The 24,132-nt window shown below is 37.1% G+C and overlaps 1 protein-coding gene across 7 annotated transcripts in view; it reads right to left on the bottom strand.

The window, feature by feature from the left end:
- Nucleotides 1–24,132, bottom strand: part of SLC26A7 (solute carrier family 26 member 7) — an 85,436-nt gene that overhangs the window by 3,202 nt on the left and 58,102 nt on the right. For 6 of the 7 annotated variants that reach the window (XM_085221396.1, XM_085221394.1, XM_085221395.1 and 3 more), the window contains 7 exons: nt 16,917–17,023; nt 14,307–14,373; nt 9,155–9,292; nt 7,535–7,583; nt 4,426–4,526; nt 2,140–2,194; nt 1,948–2,051 (listed from right to left, as the gene is read on the bottom strand). In XM_085221396.1, the coding sequence (XP_085077522.1) occupies nt 1,948–2,051; nt 2,140–2,194; nt 4,426–4,526; nt 7,535–7,583; nt 9,155–9,292; nt 14,307–14,373; nt 16,917–17,023 (621 nt within the window). The remainder of the gene's footprint in view (nt 1–1,947; nt 2,052–2,139; nt 2,195–4,425; nt 4,527–7,534; nt 7,584–9,154; nt 9,293–14,306; nt 14,374–16,916; nt 17,024–24,132) is intronic. The other variant, XM_085221397.1, reaches the window with a different exon arrangement.

The following is a 24,132-nucleotide window of genomic DNA, read 5'->3' as shown; positions in this document are numbered from 1 at the left end:
ATATAAGAGTATCTTTGTCTTCCTGAATGCAGCAGAGATGCAAAGGAACCACCAAGTCCTCTTGCCTCTAGCTTTCTTCCACTGAAATTCTGACTGGAGGGATCAGAAATGGAAACCCAAACAAAACACTTTCCATAAATCTCCATCACCTGCTCTTTTGTATCCTATTCTGCCACTTCTTCTTTTCTCAAAGTTCCTGCTGACCTCAGCATCTTGACCCCAGTTACAGTGTGGTGCTGCTAGTCAGATCACCCTGCCACTTTACTTCTGCCCATCTATTTTTATCTTCCAATGTGAAAGGCAATGAACACACTGAGAAACCAAACCACATATCTTAAACACTATAAAGAGGCATCAGTAGCATACTAATGTCTATACTAATTACACTCGGAATTTCAGACTATATGCAAGTCTTTCAGACTGCACCACTTCACCAGTTTGCTTTTCAGGTGTGATAGTAGCATATTCTCAGGTCATGGCAAAATGGACTTAAGCTCCTTTTTATTTTGAATACTTCTCCTGGCCTTTCCATTCCCCGTTCCCATAAAATGGAAATACCAGCTATCTCACAGGAACATTAGAAAGGTTACCTGGTGTCTATAAAGAATTCAGATATTTTATAACATGACAGTCATCCTAATTCATCTAATCAGGCCCAGACAAAATATCCAATAGCCATCCCCATTATTTTTACCCTGCAGTTACCATTTCAGGTTTTTTTTAAAAATTATTTTTAATTTTTGCAGAGCAACAAAAAGAAATCTTGAAAAGCACTGAAGAGAACATACTTTTTCCCAGTCAATCATCCAGTCCAACAGAGCCAAATCACCTTATCTAGATAAGTCAATGAAAAATGATTTTTTTTTTTCTTTTTTTTGTCCAAGGGCAACTCTAATTTTACTAGTAACACATGCCAGATCACAGTAAAGGGGAGAAAAGTGAAAACAAATACCGTAGACCATCAGACCATGATTAGTTTAATATCTCTTGAACATGGTTCTGAAAGGAGCTCTACTCTTGTTTGGAATCATAAATACAACCACAGGAAAGCACACTGCTAATAATGCATGCTCAGTTACACAGGGATTACAATTGCAGAGTCACCAAGGTTGGAAAAGACCTAGATCATCCAGTCCACCTATTACCATATTTCCCACTGAACATTAGAATGAAAAAGACTCCATTATAAGGAAGTTTATAGTCTTTTAGCAAGGATTGCAAGACTTATTGTCGAGCAAATAAATATATGAGCAAATGCACCTTCAAGCCTCAAGCCTCAATTTCTAAGACAACTTTTTTTCTTCCTTCTCCTTCTAGCTCTCCCTTCCACTACATAAAGTTCCTCTCTCTTTTTCCCACCAGTGAGCCAACACAGCACTCTGCACTGCAGGGCAGACATAAGATTATTAGCTCCAAAAAAATCTGCCAAAGTGTTTTGTTCAGTCTAGCACAGTGTGCCTTTCTTCAGTTTATCTCACTTCTCTCTTACCTAGCACATGTGCACCTTATGCACACGTTACTGTGCTAACAGAGGTGTGCTGCCTTAAGCAACACAGGTTGGGGAGCAGTGTTGCTTTGCAATGCATGACAGAGTAGAAGATAATTTGCCTCACCAAGAGGCTGTGTTGGTTATTCTGAGATGTCATTATGCTTTCCAATGGAACATGTACCCAGATTAATGAACAAAACAACACAGCTCTGGATCCAGCATAGAAGACTGAGAAGTTACTGCAAAAGGAGAGAAGGGGACAAGAAGAGAGTGCAAGCAGGGAAAACGTGGTAAATGCAATCCACAGACTGAGGACTGGCTGCAGAGTATACAGATAACATATTTCTGTACAACAGCTTCATTGAATATGTGACATTTTCCCAAATGAAAGCTTTATCGAAGCTCAGTGAGCACCCAAGGAGCCTCCAGACCTCCCCTACCCCTGCTGTAAGCCTCACCCTGGAAATTTGACTGGCATCGATTGCTGAAGAAATAGACTCAAAGAAGATGGGTTTTTCAGATTCGAGATTTCCACCATACTGCATTGCTTTAATCAAGGAAGCTGTAGCAAAACAAACATATGAGCACTGATAAAGTAGCAAGAACATATAAATGTAACGTTAAAAGTTTTGCTGTAAGTTGATACTTGCCTTTGCAGCATGCGAGCAACACTTCAGTGTGTCTGTTTTTACAATCCATGTAAATCTATAAGTGTGAAAACGTGGGAAAAAAAAAAAAAAAAAAAAAAAAAAAAGGAGTTTAAAACACCAACACCATACCCAACAAGAACATATTCAAATAGGCAGAGCGCGGTGTGCTGCTGTTCAGGCTATACTGACAACAGCCACCAGAGAGAGCCCCTCCATAATACAAACAGCACCGAACCACGCTCAGCAGGAAAGCATCATTTCCTCCCCCGTCTGCAAAGTGCTCTACAGCTTTGCTGGTAATAAAATCAATCTGATCAAAATCTGATTAATAAAGTACCATTTAAAATAACATTTTTATGAATTTGTTTCCAATATGCCTTTTTCTGCAAGTTTACCCACCTCTTTTCCACAAGCTTACCTACCAGCCCACAAAGTCAAGTATTGGACCTAGGAAAGACTTGTACGCTCATAGAATCCTTAGAGTTGGAAGGGACTTTTAAAGGTCATCTAGTCCAACTTCCAGCAGTCTATCAAATAGGTACCATAGCCAGCATGCAGCAAGTTGTTCTTTGTTCTTTCTCTGAAAATGTGCAGTTTCACAGAAACTAGGTATTCATAAGCTAGAAAGTAATAAAAAATGAAAATAACTCTAGAACAAGAGTAGGCCTTTTTTTGGCAGATGAGAAAGCATCCAAAGCAGTCTCTGTTGCAAAAAAAAAAAAAAAAAAAAAAAAAAAAAAAAAAAAAAAAAAAAAAAAGCTTAACTAATCCATGTGAAGTGGAACAATTGGGAAAAGAGAAATGATTCAGTGAGAACATCATCAGTATAACTTACTTTAAAAAGGACCCAAAAGCCCGTTCCACACTAAAAATCCCTCTAACTCCAGCGCCAGGGGTGATATTCAGGGAAGGACTGTAAAACGTTGAGCACGTTCCTCCTATGGGTAAGCTTTGTCATTAAGCCACCTCCATCTATGCCATAGCCCAGCATGGATTTGTGTCCCACAAATTTATCTAATGCCTCTGATTTAACCCGTAGTTTTGAGGTCTCATAGATCTTTTGCAAATCAGTTGACAAACTACTTTTTTTGTTTCTACTAATTTTATTGAATGTGCTTTTTTTGAGGGAAGAAGTAATAAAGACTAACTCTCACTCACGTTATTTATTCATACCAGTTTTCCTTCCAATTATGTCCCCACATATATACTTATTTTTAATTTAACACTTTAAAAAATAATAATCAATTCAGCAAATTGAGAAAACACTTAGGATAAGAAAAGGCCTGGTCTGAATCCCAACTTCAGCTTTCTGTGGGGTGACCTTGTTGCAGTCTTCCAGTACCTAAAGGGAGTCTACAAGTGTAGATAACGGCAGGACAAGGGGAAATGGTTTTAAGTTGAAGGAGGAAAGATTTAGGTTGGATGTCAGGGGGAAGTTCTTTACAATGAGAGAGGTGCTGGAACAGGCTGCCCAGAGAGGTTGTAGATGCCCCGTCTCTGGAGGTGTTCAAGACTAGGTTGCATAGGGCCATGGGCAGCCTGGTCCAGTATTAAATGTGGAGGTTGGCAGTCCTGCCTGTAGCAGGGTGGGACTTGATTATCCCTGAGGTCCCTTCCAACCGGGGCCATTCCATGATTCTATGATGATGATTCAAATCTAGTCTTCTATCTTAAACAGAAAAGTTACATGAACCAAACCTTGCACACCCAATTAAATCTGTACCCACTGCAGATCTATTAAATGCCAAATAGAAAGTAGCTTTTGAACATATTTTTTCATTTGCTGTATAGTGCTGATCATTATGTTGTTGCTGTTCTTGGTCATTTGGGAGCTTCCTGGATCTTCTGTCATGCCTGAGGAACCCAGCCTGCCAGGTATGTAAGCCACAGAAGAGAGCATGGAGCTCATTAAGACCTCCGGCTTAGCAGAAAGTAGGTCATAAAGTCACAGAAATAAAAACTGAAATTTTAAAGCTGACGGTGTGATGTGACATAAATCAGCTTTAAAATTACAAAACAAAAACAAACAAAAAAAAAACACAAGAACAACCCACAAAAAAAAAAAATTACAGCAAAGAGAGTGTTTTCTGAAAAGCGGCTCCATTAAATGTAAATTATTTGTGTATAATTTTATACAAACACAGTTCAGTACCAAATCTTTGGTCATCTCTTGCATGAGTTACCCCCTTTATCCACTGTAAGTGGGATGACTAGTAGCTGACTTAAATAAATTGTGTGTGTATTTATGTATTTTAATGTACAGAGTGTATCTGGTATTACTAATACCTGAAGCAACATGGACACTCCAGTGTAATCAAAGAAATTCAGTCCACTGCAGTCCAATATCAAAATGCGTCGCTCACTCTGACGTGGCTGCAGTGATTCACCTGCACATTTGATGGAAGAGAAAATTTTAATTACCAGGGATAAGTCAAGAAATGTCTATAAGAATAATGAAAGTTCAACAAAATGAGCCCAAAACATCATAGTAAATTTGTCTATTGTGTACTGGGATATGCATTAAGCAAATGGCACTGTTTAAAAGCACAAATGAAGTACCATCAGAGAAATGGAATGAGGTGATGACAGGCAGAATACATTATTAGCAAGATGTATTAGACAGAGACAGTCTCTCAAGGACAAAAAAATGTTCATCTTCACATTTAAATTTCTAAATGAGCCTGGCTTGTTTGGGAAAGTTCACATGGGATTCACAGAGCAAATATCTCTTGCAGATTCTGATATTGCGTTCATTTCTGTAGTACCTAAACACTTTCTTCTGCTTTAACTAATATTCTCCTATCAGGAAGAAAAGTCTGTAAAGTGGAATGTTTCATTTCCCTGTTTTTTGTCTGGTTATTTTTCACATACATACACTATCACATATTGATGCTAGAGAAAAAAATGTAAGATTTGTGAAGGTCTTATATTCATTCTTCAGCCCCTGGCCACCGTGTGCTTAATATAAGCACATACTATAGTAAGTGTGTCCTGAGCTAGCACATAGATGATTCCTGGCTTTCATAAAAGGAAGACAAGAAAATAACATATATCTTATTTACACTGCTCTGTGGACAAATAACAGCTTTAATATCAGTTATTATAAAACATAAAACTCAAAAAAGTAGAGTTATTTTGAATGCAAAGATGGGTTAATAGACATGGTTTTGACACAGCAGAGGAAACGACTTTAAAATCGTGAAGGGGTGTAGTATTTCCCTGTCGAGTAGATTTATAATGGTGCTAATTCCTTTCTGACAGGAGTCTGAGAGTCAGAGCCTTTTGGATTTGCACCTCCAGAGATTTGCCATCCAGTGTACATGAATAAATGCACTGCAAACAAAATAAGGAATTTCAAAGGAAACCTGCAGCCTGGAGTTACTGTAGTGGAAACCCAGGAAGGATTTATGAGATCTGCTGGGCTACTCACTGTCATCTTTTCTACACACCTCCTTTGTTTCCAAAACAGAAGAACCTTTCATCTCTGTTACTTATCCCCTCACAAAGCACATACACAATTCTATCTGCAGGTTCCAAAAGTTTTACTTTAAAAAATGCCCTGGGATTGATTTTTCCTTTTCGGTTGTTACACTGCTTATATAAAACTTAATGTTAGACAGTTCAAGAATAGATTTTGAATAAATGTAATAGCACATAACTTACTTCAGAATAACAGAAAAAATAAGAAATAGAAAAGGAAATAAATAGGAAAGGACAGAAGGATAACAATACAAACTGCTTTAGCCTAGAAATGTTGCATCCCAGCACAGAGGCTGAGATCACCTTACACATGAACTATGCTTAGCTGATGTTAGACTAGCACAATATGAAAAACTTCTAGTATTATTATACTCAGAAATCTTGACAAACCTTGTGAAGGTCAAGCCACGCTCACACATGTACAAATGCATATACAGAGGCAATGCTGATCTTGCATTACTCTCCCACCCAGATGGTGTCCTGCATTTCAGTGGAGGGGTTGCAGGTACAGACCTATTACTTCTCTGAACTACTGGGCAAAGGTAGCAGAAGCTGTTTAATATCGTGCTGATATAGACAATGTCAAATCAGTATTCCCTAGAGGTAGAAGGGAAAGATTTGGAGAAAGCTGCCATGCTTTCCAAGATGACTGCTGTGTGAATAAGGATTATTTCCCCTCCCTTCCTAAAAATTCAAGCCCCTTGTTTTATTATTCTTTGAAAGCGATTTTTCTTTTTCTTTTTTTCTCTCCAATTTTTGTTTTGAGTTCCCATGAAGAGTCACCCTACTCTGCTCAGTACAAGGTATAACAATTAAGTCCTCAGGGAAACCAAAAATGAGTTCTTGTGCTGTCATTTCTGTAATGTAAGAAACCAACTTATTCCAATGAAGACTGAAATGCATAATGACAAGACCTTCCAAAAGACTTTTCACAAGTACAATGCTGTTCACTTATTTACTGTTTTACAGTACAGCATTGTATAGTCCTCAAAAGCAAGCATCATTACGTTACTGCATGTTGCAGAAAGCATTCTATCACACCCAAGTAAAGTAAACACTGCAATATCATAAAAATGTCATGAGCCTAGTTAATAAGTGTGAACTGTCAGAAAACAGCCCCCAGATCAGATTCCCTACTGAGGTCTCAGTGCTTGTACGTGTTTTAAATAAACACAGCATTGGAATTCCCTCCACAATGAAGTCATCTGTATAAAGTATCTTCTGCAAAAGGTTGTTGCAGTGTCCCAGGGGAATGTGTGCGCTCTGGTTTGATTTAAGCCCAATAAATTGTGGGATGAGTAGAATCATTCAGCATAATCCCTAATTGAAAGCAAACTGTGTTATATTGTACTGTACTGATGACCATAGCGTCACTGATTGTTCAGCTGACATTTATTGAGTTTTTCTCTTCAGTGCCTTCAAAGACCACAAAGACTTCGCATGGTTCTCATCCCCTCTTATTTTTAGTTGTGCATACTAATGATCAAGTCTCACCATGAACTAAAAACAACTCATCAGCAGAGCTTAACAAAGTGGTTTATTAGGCCTTTGGCTGAAGACCAAAGAAGGTAGCAATGTTCTTAGTGATGCTCCCGCTCCATACCTGAATCAGTATGAATATGGTGATTTGTGTGAAATAAGAGACTCCTATAGAAAATGTATTTTCATTGGTTCCTCATTTTTGAAATCTTAAAAACTCAGTCAAGAACAGAATAAAACCAGGACCCGTTAGGCCAAGGTTAATGGACTTTAACAATTGTTAGAATTCATGCTTCACTGAATGTGTGATCTATCTGAAAAAATGTAAGTTTCCAGACAATTTGAGTTCGCCTAGAAATAAATAGAAAAATCTGGAGCTATTTTGCACACTTACATCCATCCTGGTTTTAATATAATGTATAGATAACAAACTCACCATGACAACCTCCATTGGAAAATGAGCAGAGTAACGTGTTCTGCTCACACTGAAATAAAAGCAATGAACAATTAGCATACCAAGGAAAACGAATCCGATGCAGAGTAACCAGAGAAAATCAGTGCAATACACAAGAATTCTGTTTCTCTATATCAAAGTTAACTCTTTCTCTCAAAATCATATTGTATGCAACAGTCTTTTGGATACATTTGCTGAGTAAGACTTTCATTGTTCTTCTAAAGACCTATCAAGTAGATGCCTCCCCCGCCCCCTTCTTTTTTTCCACACAACTCAGTCTCCATGATGTCTGGATTCACTCTAAAACTTGTAACTAAAATTTTGCTTTTGATAGAAATTTTATAAGATTAGCTTCTGATTCACATTCTACTTGATGAAATCTCATTTAGATTTTTGTGAGAACAATTCTGACACATAAAGTTATTAATGAGTTACCTTTATCCAGACAAATGTTTTCATAATGATTTCAACATGAGTGTTGTCAATATAAGTTTAAAAGACAAATACAGCACAGAAACAAAATTCAAACCAATTTTTTGTTTTTTCAAAACAATTTTTTTCACTTCCATTGTGTAGAAAGACAGTTATTCCACACAGGTACCAAACACCATGCATTGTATTTCAGGTAGCTGCATTGCCAAGTACCTTCTAGAATAGACAAAGGATAACATCTCCCTCCTTAGTAACATATAAAGGGAACTTATAAATTAACTTACTAACTTGCTATCTTATTAAATTAATGAATAAATTAATCCAATACAAATCCTAATTAATATCTGTCAATTTAGAGGGCTTTTTAATCATACTAATCAGTTTAGCTACCAGAACTAAGGGGAAAAACAGCAAAATTTCAGAGCTTAATTTCTGAACAATAAAGAATAGGTATGGGCAGCACAGCTCTTCAGCAGGCAAAACAGCAGAGGTTGTGGGCCGTTATGGTCCTTTTCGACCCAGGCCATTCAATCATTCTATGATTATTCAGTTCTTAATTATTAACAAACCATTTAGGAAATGGCTGTGATTTCCTCAGTCTAGTTCATCAAGCTGGATGAATTTGGCTACAGTTAGCCTTTTATCTTATTGTACTGAAATGCTTTCATTGTAATGATAGAAAGAATAATGTGTATTTTTTTCCCTTTTAGGGAACATTGTAGGAATTTGCAATAGTTGTTCGCAAATAAACTTGAAAAAATATGATCTTTTCTGGGACATTTTCCAAAAAAAACAAGTAATTTTTTTGTGCTGTTTTCCAATACTAATAGTATAGAAAATGGAAAAGAACATTATCTTAGAGGAAAACTCGAACCTATTTGCATTGTTTTTCTAATTCCATTGGAGTTATAAGTCCTTTAACGTCTTTTACAGGACCACACAGAGAGAGATAACAGAGAAAAAATATTTTCATGTGACTATAAGAAAAAATATGTATTTATTCTGATTAAAATTAGATTAACTTAATCCTAAATCAATCATTTGCAACATTATCTTTAAAAAAAAATAATCTTTTTCAGTATCTGATGGCATTCTCTACAAAATGCAGGGAAAGCAATGATGAACTTCAGTACTGTCACCATGATAACTGAAGCATGTAGCACATCCTACCTTGTTTACATCTTCACATGCCTGACTGCTAGTGCTATCCTTCTGGATTATCTTCATCAGGTCTGCATGAAACTTTCTGGCGTTGAGAAAGACTAATGGGTTGCTCACTGAAACTATCTTTACCTGTTTTAATGATTCCTGTGGAGTGAAATAAACAAAATGCTGCAAAGTTTATCTTCATTTTGGAAATATATATAAATAAAAGTGATTTCTTTAAAAATCCTGACAATTCCTGTAAATCAACCCAGAATTAACTTTGTGTTGTGAGGATGTTAACAGGTAGCTGCCTTGATCAGCTTTGATGCAACTGGACTTAAGGAGGAAATAAGAAATCTACAAGGAAATTATCCACAATTCAAGTTAACACAAAAGAAAAATCACATTCATTACAAAGCACAATATCAAGAACTATCATGAGGCAAATGGGAGGAGCACTATTTCAGTTGGCATAATCTGTAGACACAGACAAGACAAGGGTTACAGACTGGGAACAGCCTCTATAGCGCAAACATATGTATTGGAAAAAGTAGACAAAATTTGGGAGTATACACTGTGTTGGGTCTGGGGAACACTCGTAATGTTAACCTCAGACTCCTGAGGACTATCACAGTACAACAGGGATATTTCTCCATGGAAATGAAAAAAGCCAGCACTGACTTTGGTAGTGGGGGGAAATCCCATCAACTCTGCAACCCTGGTTCTCATACCTTCCTGAGCTAGAGCTGAGAATCATTTAACAGGTACAGCTTATAGCTAAAGCTCCTGCGTGGGAAGAAATCTTCCTGGAGCCACTCTCAGCTTACTGAGCTCTTGAGCAAGTGCAAATTCTTGATGGTCCTACTTGCACCGACTGGATCCGGACTTAGTCTGAGGGACACATTTTAACATAGCTAGCACACACAAAGAACCACCAACTACTCTGGATCCTGTCTTTGTGTTTTTTCCTAAAAAGGTTCGTCCAAACATCACTGAAACTGTAACTCAAAGCTGTTACACACCAGAACAAATAATGAAGGAAAACAGACAAAAGTCAGAAATGCCCAGCTACCAAGGAAGAACATTTCCCACAAAATACGCAAGTTTTCTCTTGTTTTTAAGGTGAACTTACAAAACACTGTCAAAAGCTAACAATAATGTATATATGCATGTGGGTTGCTCTGAAAGTAATGCCTCCTATTTATTTCCATGGAAACTATAAAAGATAGAAAGAGCACAATAATGCTATTTGATAGAGCAAAAAAAAAACAACCCTATTTTTTAACATGGTCACCACAATTATCTATGCATTTTCACCAGAAATGAACAAGAGCCTGCATGCTACACTTGTAAAAACTGCACCAGCAGAAGTGACCCATCATTTCACAGGTGCCTATGACAGTGTCATTCTTAGGAAAACATTGCCCACACACTCATTGTGCTAACATTCATTGTTTGGTCTCCATAAGCTTTGAGAAATGTCAGTGGGTGCCATTTTTTCTGCATGGAGGAATTCAGTGACATATCTTTGCTTCATCTGCACTTCCAAGTCAGATGCCACATTGCCCCTCTGCTGCCATCTGTCACATGACAACAAAATGTAATGGAATAGTGGTTGGAAGATTCTGCCTCTATTATCATAGCACCAACATTAGCCTCTGACATTGTGGGCCAACATAATAAAAGAGGAGGCATTACTTTCAGAGCAGCCCTCATATATATGTATATATATATAAATATATTCTATTGTGTATTATCATCACTAGCTTAATTGAGATGCAGCTTTTCTAAGAGGACAGAATTAAACATTCTAGTGACATATCCACTTTCCACAGATTATAAACTGTGCATCTCTTTTCCTTGGGAAATAATCATATATTGTATCACAGATACCAAATACTTGTTTTCTGTCACTATTTGAGATGGACCTAACTCGTTGTGCAGCAGCTCTCACTTGCTTTGGTGTCTGCTTCTTGCATTTCAGACTTGAGGAAAGGTCTGTTGGCTGTTAAAATCTTCTGCTTTTCCAAGTGTATTATCTTATCTAGTAAAAGATATTACATCTACTTATAATGTTATTTGATTATATTCAAATAAATAACTGCATTAAGTTTTTATGCATCTAGTGCTGGAAAATAGGAATAAAAAGGATCATGTATAGCCTGTAAAACTTACCAATATTTTCAGGAGCATTTTCTATCCCACTTGCACACAACCAGAGATCTTTAAATAGCCATATTAACTCTACTATGGCCCAGTTGGAAAAAACTCAGTACAATTAATTTGCCTTTTAGGTGTGTCTTTCATGGAGGCAGGGGATGTCAAGTTTATTTGTGAAAGCTCAGAGCGTTTTGCGAGCAAATGATGGAAAAACAGGATCCTTGAATCCACAACTAAACATTGAAACGGTAAAATATCTCAATATTTATTTTCACTACTGAAATAGTTTTCACTACCAAAAAAAAAATCCAATTTATACAAGTGTCAGCTCCCAAAAAATGAACTAATCATGACAACAAGTAATCAGCAGTAAAAAAAAAACCAACAAAGAGAAAAATCTCAGAGATTTTGAAAGAGAATATAAGCTGCAAAAGTTTCAATTCTTCCTAACAAAAGTCAGAGACATTTAAAGTTACTTAACTAGGCCATACTCAAACAGAAGTAAGTGGAGTTGACACAGAGACCACTTCTGTAGTCATTCAAAGAAGCATGGGATTGCACTGAAGAAACAATTTTCCCAACAGACCTTCAAGCAAAATAGGACTGGAAATCTTTACCACAAACCACACTAACTACCTCCTCATTGCAAGCTGTTATTCAGACTTCTGGGAACAAGGCAATCTCTTGGACACCACCGCAGCAGCCATCATACAGACTTAAATATTTCAAACATCCAAAACTGTGGCAATGAAGCCCAGTCTACATATTGTGATTTGTGCAGTTTACCTATGAATCTGATTATGGTGAACATCACAACACCAAAATGTCTCAGTCAGTCAAGTGGCAAAGCCCAAATGGCAATTAAAATGGCCAAAATTAGATGAAAACAAGGCTCTAAAACAGGGACAAAACAGAGAGCGATAGATGGTTGAATGCAGAAATACTCTGAAATCCTACAGGTTCCCTTAAAAACTATCCTACACAGAGCTTGGTGTGGAGACAAGTGAGAACTTTGGTGCCATACCAGAGCTGACCAAGTAGAAGATAAAAATAAAAGAAAAATAAAAAGATAGATGTATAAAGATCAAAGTCTCTGGTGATCAAAAAGGTGAAAGACGTGAAAGATTCAAACTGTAGAATCATAGAATCAAATACCTCTGCAAGAGAAAGGCTGTCTGCTGAAACACATTCAAGCAGAGGGGAGACTTAGGTATAACTTTTTGCCTAGAATGGGCAACCCAAATTTGACTCAGTTATTCTTGACTCAAGTTGAATTCTAGCTCTTAGTCTTAAGAGAACAGTTCTAAGAAAAATGCATTTCTTTTTTGTCATGTTCTTTCCCAGAGAAGAAGAAAATTGTCATTATGTGTGGCTTATTCCCTCTGTCACTTAGGATGCTTACAATTCCCCCTCACAGCTCTCTCTATATTTGGGTAAGAATTCATGTTAGTGAATGCCTGTGAAGCATTTGTTTCAGACAAACTTCTAAATACCCTCTTGATTTCTTTCCACATTAAAGTGTCTTTTCTCCTATGGATGAAATAATCTCTATAAATCCACAGACTTTAATGGCAGGGTAGATCATTAAGCTTGCATATTTTTGCGTTTAAAAAGCTCTGTTACTTATGTCTAAGCTATTATTTACCAGAGGAACATGGATAACTCTAACATACATACATTAAAAATTACCCTAAATGACTACTGCAACCCAGTAGCTCCATAAATTAAATTAAAAGCATTTTTTATAAATCTTAAAAATATTTTCCTTTATTTGTATAATAAGCTCTTGAACAATTTGCTTTCTTAACAAAATGTTATTTTCCCCAGTGCCTGCAGACACTAGTTTGTTACTACTTGGTGGCTGGCATTAATCTTAATGATTAAAAAGCTGGGGAGTAGTTAGCTTAAAAAAAAAAAAAAAAAAAAAAAGAAGATGCAGAGATTCATACAAATACTGTATGAATTGATACAAAAACAAAAAAAAAAAAAATAAAAGCATGCAAATTTTGATAGCCCATCTCTGACAAAGTTATTCTAACAGTTTCCTCAAGAATGAAAAGTGATTTAATTGACAATTGGGCCAGCCTCAACAACAGTGTTTTAAATTTTTGTTTTAGAGTACTCTCCATTCTTACGTGCCTCTCACATTCCAGCATTGTTTAGCATGCCAGAACAGTAAAACCACCCAACCCAAGCTTGGATGTTGAGCCCAAGATAGCTCTGATAGAAAACATTTGCCAGAAAAAGAATATTTAGAAGAGAGCTTCTTAATAATAACAGGTAATAACTGTGAAAATATTACATTTGACCCTTCACAGTTATTAGGAAAGGAAAGCAGACACAACAGAAACTGCCATGATGGAGAGCTCAGGATGTCCCAGTGACTGGACTCTGTGCTGGAAGGACACATGGTTCCACTTTTCTGTTGGCTACTGATCTAAAGCTTCATTTTGGAGGAGGGAAGTCACCTCTCTGGGTTGTTACCCATCTCTTCTTACCACAGGCTTGATCACAAAGCAGCCTTGATGGTAATTGTAATGAAAGTGACCAAAAGAATTTAGAACCTCTCGTTGGTAGGTTTAAGTTTGTACAAAGCAAATTTAAACAACACAGTCTTTGGGAGAAATGCTTACATCCACTTATCACATGAGGCTTGCCTGAGAAGTGAGATGCATGAAGCAGCCCATGACAAATTCATGATGCTGCCTCTCACACATGGGCTCCTCTGGGAGTCAGGTCACTGGGGCTGATGGCAGTGTCGGGGGCAGAAAAGAGATAGTGGATGGTGGGGGTACCAAAGGACTTTCAGGAAATGAGGAAATCTGACAAGAACATAGAAAGAGCTGTCCAATTACCTGAGACTCAAGGCTAGTTTTCTATTCACTATGTCATCCTGGCTTTAGATTTTCATAAGAAAGGATACACTGATTATAAACAACTACAGAAGATAAACAGGCCTTAATTAGGATGACACAGAGAAAAAAAATAATAAAAAAAAAAGTTGGATTTAACTTACACAATTATCTTCAGTTTTGTATTTATATTCCACTTCTTCCATATTTTTCAAATTCAGTGTCTTTGCTCTGTAATCAATACACACAGAAAATATGTGAGTCAAATCATTAGCAGACATTAACAAGAAGAGCAAGAAACAGAAGTTTAAATGTATGGCAATTATGGCAATTATTTAATGATCAGAGGGCTGGAGCACCTCCCCTATGGGACAGGCTGAGAGAGCTGGGGCTCTTCAGCCTGGAGAAGACAAGGCTCTGAGGGGACCTCATTGTGGCCTTCCAGTACCTGAAGGGGACCTACAGGAGAGCTGCCCATTTTATAAGGGCAGGTAGTAGCAGGATGAGGGGAAATGGCTTTAAACTGGAAGAGGGCAGATTTAGATTAGATATTAGGAAGAAATTCTTTACTGTGAGGGTGGTGAGACACTGGAACAGGTTGCCTAGTGAGGTGGAGATACCCCCTCCCTAGGAGCATTCAAGGCCAGGCTGGATGGGGCTTTGAGCAACCTGGTCTAGAGGGAGGTGTCCCTGCCCATGGCAGGGTGGTTGGAACAAGATCATTTCTAAGATACCTTCCAACTCAAACTATTCTATGATTCCATGACAATGCTATCCATATATATTTTACTGCATATGTATTTTTCTGCTTAAAAAGCTTATTTATCATAATGATAATGCAGTCAAAAGAGTAAATGGCAAATTTCAGAATTACAGTACATCACGTTGAAAATCTAATAGAATTTTATTTTATTCAACTGCAAATAATAAAATCTTTATTTTAATTTTCGTTACTATTTTATATCTGGCCAGAGAGCTAGTCTCAAATCAAGGTAGCTAATACATAAACTACCACTTCAAAAGTTCAGAGATTTAATTAACATTTTCTACCTTTAACCTTTAAGGATGATTTATTTGTAGTTAAAACTGGTGCCTGTCTGTATGGCAAAGCAGAACGCTCCACTCTAGCTGTCAAAGTGGAGGCTTCTGTTGGAAAAAACAGTGTCCCTATGCCCTCTATATGGTCAGCAGAAAGTTGCTTTGAACAGGCAGTTCAGTATAGGACTTTCTGCATCCATACATCTTTGCAGGAATGCATTAAAGTGCAGAACAAGAAGTCTATAAAGCTAGCTGTCATCTGAGATCTGTGCCTAAAGCTAGGCAATGAGAGTAATCCCAGAACTAGACAAGGCAATGCACAGGGAGTATTTGCAAGTACTGGGGTTGGCTAAATGAGGCTTGCAAAACTGAGCTGTTCTTTCTTGTCTGCATAAATCTTACTGTAGCTGCTGTTTTTAATGCATCCTGATATGTAACATACCATGTCCACTACTCTGCTGTCTGAACAGAGATTTAACAATAAATCATCAAGTTATTTTTCATGATTTAGCTTCTAAGTCTTTTGCAGCAGTCATTAGTCAGAACATGTTTGGCCATGACTGGCTGACTTAGTGCATATTCTCATGATAACCTCACCCTGTGCAGTATAATTTTTAAGGTTGTTAGCTTTTTTGGTGCCCTTAGATTTCATGGACAATCCTGTGCAACCTGATGGAAGACCACACAAATCAATGGAAAGAGTATTACTTAGTTAACTAGTGCAGGTTCAAACTAAAGTTTGGTCGGACAACAGAGGATCCTAATTTTTGTGTCAAATATCCTTCCCTTTTCTGTTGCAGATCAACAGACATCCAAATGTGTAAATAACACGGAAACTTTCCTTTACTAGAAGAATTTACCAATAGTTTTCTGAGTAGCAGGGGGTTACCAGTAAGGTTCTGATTGTTTCAAGCAGAAACCATTTGCTATAATTTGCAATTTTGAGCTATTTTCACGCTGATTCTGCAAATTATTCTGTAAGAACAGAGCTCCGCATAACTTTAACAAGCATTTAATCGAGATGTCTATATTGTATATAATTCCCATGCAATTAAATGTTCTTGCAAATAGCTGCCTGCAGGCAGCAAGTCATTCATAGGACTGGTGAGTTATGGATTAATTCTGTAGTATGTAATGATCATAAACCCCAAACGATGTTTTTCCTTTACTCTTAATCAAAATTAGCAACTGTAATATATGAAAAAAGAATATGAATTTGTTTTAGCTCTAGATACTTCATCCTGACTTCTCTAATTCTAGAGATAGGATCTATAAAGTAAATTTCAGGCATTAGAGAATGTAATGCAATTATCTTTCATTAATGTGTTTTAGCAAGGCAAATATCAGCCTGCAACTCCTATGCAGTGCAATATCTAGGAGTTGATAAAGGAGCTTTGTTACTAAGTCTTGTCAGAAATATTCTTCATGGGTAAGAATATGAAATGAAAGAAAAATGTATTGTTGGCTATCCTGATGACTTTGTGCTACTTTCACCTAGTGAGTGAAAGAGATATGTACTACTAGGTGGTAGTACATATCTGCCTGGGCAGGAATTGGACCAGATGGCTTCCAGATGTCTCTTCCAACCTCAGCCATCCCAGTATTCTGTACAACTGAAAACTGAGATTTCACTGTTAAATTTAGTGTAGTGTAGGTATATCCCAGCAGTGAAGCAGTGTTCCAGAAAGAAGACATAATTATGTGCTACTAGAACATTTCAATAAATTACATCTCACCTGGGAAAGCGGAAAATCACAATTACTATCGTGCAGACAACACCATACAACAATCCCACGTTAGCAGCAAAGCAGATTGTGAACATGTAGGTAGTAACCCATATGCTCTTCAAGGAGGGAAACAGAAAGAGATGATTAGATGATCATTTTGTAATGATGTACATCTTATGAGTTAGAAATAAAAAAATCCAATAGTTTCTGAGAGGTGAACATGTAGATGTTTGAACTGGCAAGTATCTGATTTATCATCAAAATAACATCTCTCCACTGTAGAACACGTGTAACAGGACATTCTGCTCTTCCTGATGCTCACAGAAGATCATTCTGGAGGTCCTTAAAATAGTACAAGTAATTGTGCTAGCAGCTTAATTTGGAATGAACTAGGCTGGTTGGTTAAAACTATAATTGATTATTCATATTGCAAGTTATTGCTACTTTCTTTGCAGCACACAGCTAAAATCCTTTTTCCCTTTTACACAATGAAGTACTCTAAAGGTCACACACAGAGAGCTCTTCTCCCACTAATTACCTAAGTGGGAATTATAATTTGCAAGGAAGTTAATCAGAAGTGGCATTTATCAGAGTACAGCTGACTAAACCAACTATAAAAATTAAAAATTATTGAGGAATGTATCAGTTGACTTTAAAATGGTGAGTTTTCAGATTGCTTCCCCATCTTTCAATGTTCGATTAGTAACACTTTGAATTTATTTTAAATTTAAGTTTTTTTAAAAAATGCAAAGAATATTGGGAACAAAAGTTCCTTCAGAAAGGAATTTTATATATTAAGAAGAAAAAAATGTTTACATTTCAAAAAATTGTTTTAATTTATTTTTAAGCAGAAAAGATTACTCATATTTCCATCCCATAATGCTGTGTGTGACATAGAGATATCCAGATTTTTACATTAAAAGGAGAAAAGTATAACTGACTTGATTTCTTATATAGCCCTGATGTCAAGGATATCCAGCACATATTTCCTTGCCTGAGGGATCCTTCAGCAAAGACTGCCACCTTATCTTCAAATAAAAAGTCTTAAAGAAGAATGGAAAGTATTTTCACTTCTATGAATATATTGTTCTCCACAGGTGTCCATTTCAACCATTACAGCACTTTCTGATAACGTTTGCACAGGAACAGATTGCACTGCAATAGCACAATTGCTGTTAAAATTATCCTTTCTGATGCTTTCATTGAGCTTAGGAAAGTCAGAGACAACAGCATACTTTTAGCCTAATTACAGGAATTTTGCTCAAGAAGATTTCAGAACTCTTATTTTATGAATTATAAAATGTAAGCCATACTGTGCTAGTTCGTGCTTCATGATGCACAGAGGGGCTACATGACTCTACTGAGTAACCTTTTCCTCTCTCATCTTCAAAATTCTTAATGGCTGCAAAATGTTTTGCAGTCTCCTCAATCCAGATGCAGAGGAAAGAGGTGGCTCATTCACTGAAACAGTTCTCAGTCTCCAGCAATATCTTAAAATGAGATCTTATACAAATTGTTGTGTAAATATTTGCAAAGAATACCTTCCTGAATAACAAATGTTGAGTTCTGACTAATCAATACGAAATTCATCCTACAACTTACACAGCCATTACACAGCTACAGAGAAGCTTTCTGAATATGAAAGGGCTATCATAAGAACTACAAACTTCAAATTCATTTGGATCAAGAATTCTGTTAAGGATGAACATTTGACAAAGCCTGACACCAAGCAATCTGCTTCTACTGCAGAGCTTTGTCATCACATTATTCTTGATATCACATCTAATTAAATCTCAGCTACATGACTTTCAGCATTGTTCTTAGTGTCTTAAGAAAAAAAGGAAGGATGAAATCCAAGTAGAAAGCCTACACAGGAAAAATCAAAGCCAGAATTTTTCAGGTACTGCTGAATGCTGAGAAAACTAGTTAAGAGCCCCTTTAACAGACATTAGTATCTTACATCTTAACTATATCCAGAGATTGCCATTTTACATAATATGAGCCAAAACAATCATATTCTCATTTGCCAATCACACTACAGTGATTTATATTGGCCGTGACTGAGTATTTTTTAGGTAGAGCATTATCAAGCCTGTAGGAAAATGTTGATCTGCTAGACATTTTTTAAAATTCATGTGTTATCGTAAGGTTCAACAAAGAAGTCATAAAAACATAAAATGCTTCTTACTTCAATATGGCCAGTACATACTTCAGGACAGATAGAATCTAGCCACTTCACTCTTCAAATCTTAGAGATAATGTATTGTAGGTACATGCTATTCTCAAAAATCAAAACAAAATCCAACTTAAAAATATGCTTGTACTGTATAAATTGAAAATATTCTAAAGGGAGAAAAACAAGTAAGAGATATAAATTTATGCTGAATCCTTCATATACCAGAAATTATCAGAAGTATTGGGAGATACTGTGACTGCATACATGTAGCAACTCTCTCTGAAACTCTGTTGGCAGTGTTTCCATTTAGAACTTTCAATTTCATAGGATCTACAAATACACCATTGAGGGGAATCTGCAATAGGATCTTGGTGGGAAAAAAAAAGAATATAAAAAGGAGAAATGGGAGAATACTCTCTAAATCAGTGACTAAACTGTAATACTAAAATACTGTGATACTCAATGTTTCTGTACCACTTTGAAAACTGATAATGGACTGCTTATTGTAAACTGAGATGAACAACTATTGCCTGTATGGGTATGACTCATTTCACTTAACATTAGCAATCTTCACAATACATGTCTACAGCTGAGTGAGCAGTCTAAATGATCTATATCTATGATCAATAGAGATTTGCTCATCAGTGAGGGGAATTTAGAATAATCCTACCTGATTACATTGGTGCCTAGTCTAGGAATCCTAACATGGCTTCGATGACCAGCCTTTTACTGTTTGTACTGTGAGGCTGTGAAGACTTGCTCCAATCTGCAATCACCAGCATGTAGCCAGGAGAATCCTATCAAAATCCTGTTCATTCAACATTTTCCTTGGCAGAGAAGGTGCTGGAGTTCAGGAGTAAGCTCAGACTGCAAGGAGGCTGTATAGCACACCCATGCTCCAAAGTCCTTCTGCAAACAAATGACTGATGCATGCATATGTTCCTCAGAGTACCCTGCACCAAAATTCAGTATTCAAGTACTCAAGTGAAATCCACTGCAGTGATACAACAGGAAATGCTTAATAGTAGAGTAGTATGATACTTTGGCATAGTTTTCACGAGCATTCCATACTCAAGAGTTGGAGAGGGTATTTGTCTGGAGACAGATGGACTGATACAAATATTGTTAATTAAACAAATCTATAAGGCAATCACACTCTTAATGGATTAAGCACTTTTAAACCCCTTCCCATCTAACTCAAACTCAAACTAGCTACTGCAAAAGTAATATAACTCAGGGTAGCATGTCTGCTAATGCTAGAGGGATAAAAAATCTCCCTAGGATGCCATAACTTAGAACCATTCGTGTAAAATTATTATCATACAAGAGTTGGCTTGCTTACTACTCAGCAAAAAAATTGATTATACAGCAAAGCCTTCTGAGCTTTCTCAAGAAGGAGGGTCCCACTATGTTGAATACCTGAACAAATCTAAAAGGCTACCTCCTTCATGAGGATAAAATGTTAAAATGTTCTAAAATACATGAAATTACACCGGTGGGCTCCAAAATTCCATTAAAGACCTTCCCTGATCCCCCTACTTCAATCTGTTTTGACAAAATTGTTTGACAGGTTGGTGGCTTTGTGTCAGAAAACCCCTTTGGAAAGATGCTGGAGGGCACTTCTCAAAAGTAAGCCCCATCTTGTCACTACCTTAATTGTTGTTTGTATCATTCATTATGCCCCTTACAAATTAAAATATATGCACACATATGCAATTAATGCATCCATAAGTACCTCTCACATCATGGTATCACAAAAGGAGTGTGTAATTTTTACAATAAATCGTTGCTATTCTTTCTGCTTTTACAAGTCGAGAGTACAACTTAGCTCTGTCTCAGCTGTGGTCATTTCCTAGCCAAGTCACTCATCCAGTGAGAGTGCTGGTAGAAAACCTTGTTGGGCTTTTTTCTTGCTGGACATGGTCTAAGTTTTCTGCACATTACCGATAAGCAAAGTTTTTAAAGTAAATTTATAGATGGCATAGAAGACAACAGTGATAATTTAAAGTGGATGTTGAAACATGAAGAGCTTTCACGGAGATAAGTGACAGTATCAGGCAATGACATATCCAGTATTATCCTGGAGAAGATGGCAACTCCTAGCCTGAACAGCTGTACTCTTTGCTGGATAAAAATTCCGGCTGGATGGATGGGCCCAGAGAGTGGTGGCGAATGAAGTTAAAACCAGTTGGTGACTGGAGTTGTGCTCCCCAAAGGATGGTATTGAGGCCTGTCCTTTTCAATATCTCTATTGGTGGCCTGTGCACCCTCTGTAAGCTTCAAGATGACACCAAGCTGGGAGAAAGTTGTCAATCTGTCTGGGGGTAGGAATGCCCTTCAAAGGGACCTGGATAGGCTGCATTGCTGGGCTGAGGCCAATTGTATGAGCTTTAACAAGAACAAGTGCTGAGTCCTGCATTTCAGTTACAAAAAGTCCATGCATTGCTGCAGGCTTTGGGCAGATTGGCTGGAAAGCTGCATGGAGGAAAAGAATTTGAGAGTGTTAGTAGCTGGCTGAACATGAGCCAGCAGTGTACCCAAATGGCCAAGAAGGCCAATGGCATCCTGGCTTGTATCAGAAATAGAGTTGCCAGCAGAAGCAGAGAGGTAACCATTTGTCTGTACTCAGCACTGGTGAGATTGCACCTTCAGTACTGTGTTTGGTTTTGGGTACTTCAGTATATGAAAGACATCAAAGCCCTGGAGTGTGTCCAGAAAAAGGTAACGAAGTTGGTGAGGGCACAAGTCTTACGCGCAGTGGCCGAAAGAGTTATAGTTGTTTAGTCTGGAGAAGAGGAGGCTCAGGGGAGACCTTATCACTCTCTAGAATGACCAATGACAGGTGGTTGTGGTGATTTTGAGGTCAGCCTCTTTTCCCAGGTAACAGCAATAGGATGAGAGGTGAAGTCCCCAAGTTGCACCAGGGGAGGTTCAGGTTGGATACTGAGAAAAATTTATTCTCCAAAACTGTGGTGAGGCATTGGAACAGGATGCCCAGGAAGGTGGTAGTAGAGTCACCATCCCTGAAGGTTTTCAAGAAAAGGTCACTAACAAAGTGATGTGGTCTAGAGCAGTCACAGGCATTCTAGTTGGATTAGATGATCTTAGTGGTCTTTCTAACCTTAATGATTCTATGATTCTAATTTCTAATATTTTTTCTCTTTAAATGCAGTAATGTTTCTCTGTTGAATATCCTAAATCTCTTTTATATAATTGTTTAACTGAAATATCTTTCCCCTGCATTTGGTCATTTCTAAGTCTAACAGTTAACCGCAAAATAATATTTTTCTTTGGCACTCCTTTATCAGTCTTTGTCTAGTTTAAATAGCTGCTGTTCATCTGGGACTTTCAGCCTTAAGAACATAACATAGCAAGAACATTACTGACCTCTTCCCTTATAAAGGGGGAACTTTAGCAAGAAGAAATTAGGCTTGCAGAAAGGATATGGAAATCAATTCTTGAATTGATAATATGAAAAGAGAGATACACTTAAGAAGTCCAGATCAACTTTTTGGTAGTTCCCCAAAAAAAGAGGAAAAAATCAAGAGAAGTCATATCCAGGTCAATGTACAAAACACAGATAAATCAGGGAACAACACTTTGGAAGCATCCAAAATACGAAGACATCAGAGAGAGGAGAAATGCTGTATTGCAAACAGTTATGAATATGTACAGTTCTTTTACAATAAATATCAGAAGAAAAGCGGAAGCTTAGATCTGAAATGACTGAAGTCATCTAAGAAGGTGCTGGGACTGATAGAAAACCTTCACTGAAAAAAGAGACCTTCATGTGAAAATTGTGAGTGACAGAAAAAGACTCTGGAGCAAGAACTGTGGGATTCTAGCTGGAAAGAAGTTGAACGTGATTTGAGAGATGGGATGTAAAAACACGATAATCCTGAGGGCGGATAAACAAACTGAAAGAAAACTGAAACAAATATATGTAGCAATATTAAGCTGATAACACATTGTATCAGCCTGCTCCTTCAAACTTGGCTGCTTCTAAACATTAAATCTGCAAGAAAATGCAATCCATAGCTGAATTCAGAGATTTCAAGCTACCTTTTATATGTGAAAGGATTATGTTGCATAAATCACTGATCAAACAGTAAGTATTACTCATGCTGTTCGTGTTCATTAAGAAGTTAAAGTGTGAAGGAACAAGGTAACAAAAACTGTAACCGTTTCCATGCACTATTTACCAGATACATGAGCATAACAAACCTGTCTTCTATGTTACATAATACATATCCCTTAAGGAATTATTTCCAGAACAGCTGCTAATTATTTCCAAATGTTTCATCAGTGTTTTTTTTCTTCAAAATGCTCTGGATAACCTGGGTAATGGAATTGATTTGTATCCAAAAGGCTGTCAGTTCTGGGGTGAATCTTTCAGGCCCAAACCAACACCACTGAAGTTATTCAAATCACTGTATTTGGTGGGGGTTCCTCAGCCTAGGCAGCAATGTAAGATCAATGTTTGTAGTTTTATTTTAGATTAATGCTGTTTAAAGCAAGGTGATTTATCCTGTCAGGCTAAGGACTGATGGCACAACTACTTGAAGATAAATCATTTTCCAAGTATATTCAATCCAAAAGATAAACCAAAGAAGCTCTCTCTCCCTATAACCTATCTTAAAAGTCATAACAGATGCCAGAGATGTTATAACTATTCACTCATCCTTTTCTGTCAAAATCACAAAAGCAAAAATCAATCAGGTTACTCTACCTATAAAAATGCATCAAATCTAGCAGAATATTCTGCTGAAAAACTTCACTTATAAAATCAGTGTATAGTTGGAGGAGTTATAGCTCCCTCATACCAATTTTCTGAGGCCCACTATCCCAAAAATAATTTTTGATCCACACCATCCAATATTTTTATCACGAGGTTAGAATGAAGACCAAGTACAGAAAAAGTCGACGAAAATATACTCAGAATTTTGCTTTTTGAGGAATGTAAGATTTCTTGAAAGACAGAGCTCTTCTTCTGGTTGACACAAAATATATAACTCTAGTCTTCTATCATGGAATGGGAGAAACATCAGT

The sequence above is a fragment of the Meleagris gallopavo genome, chromosome 3 (assembly GCF_905368555.1).
Source record: "Meleagris gallopavo chromosome 3, MGAL_WU_HG_1.1, whole genome shotgun sequence".
NCBI lineage: Eukaryota > Metazoa > Chordata > Aves > Galliformes > Phasianidae > Meleagris > Meleagris gallopavo.
This window is presented reverse-complemented; position numbering and strand designations above follow the sequence as displayed.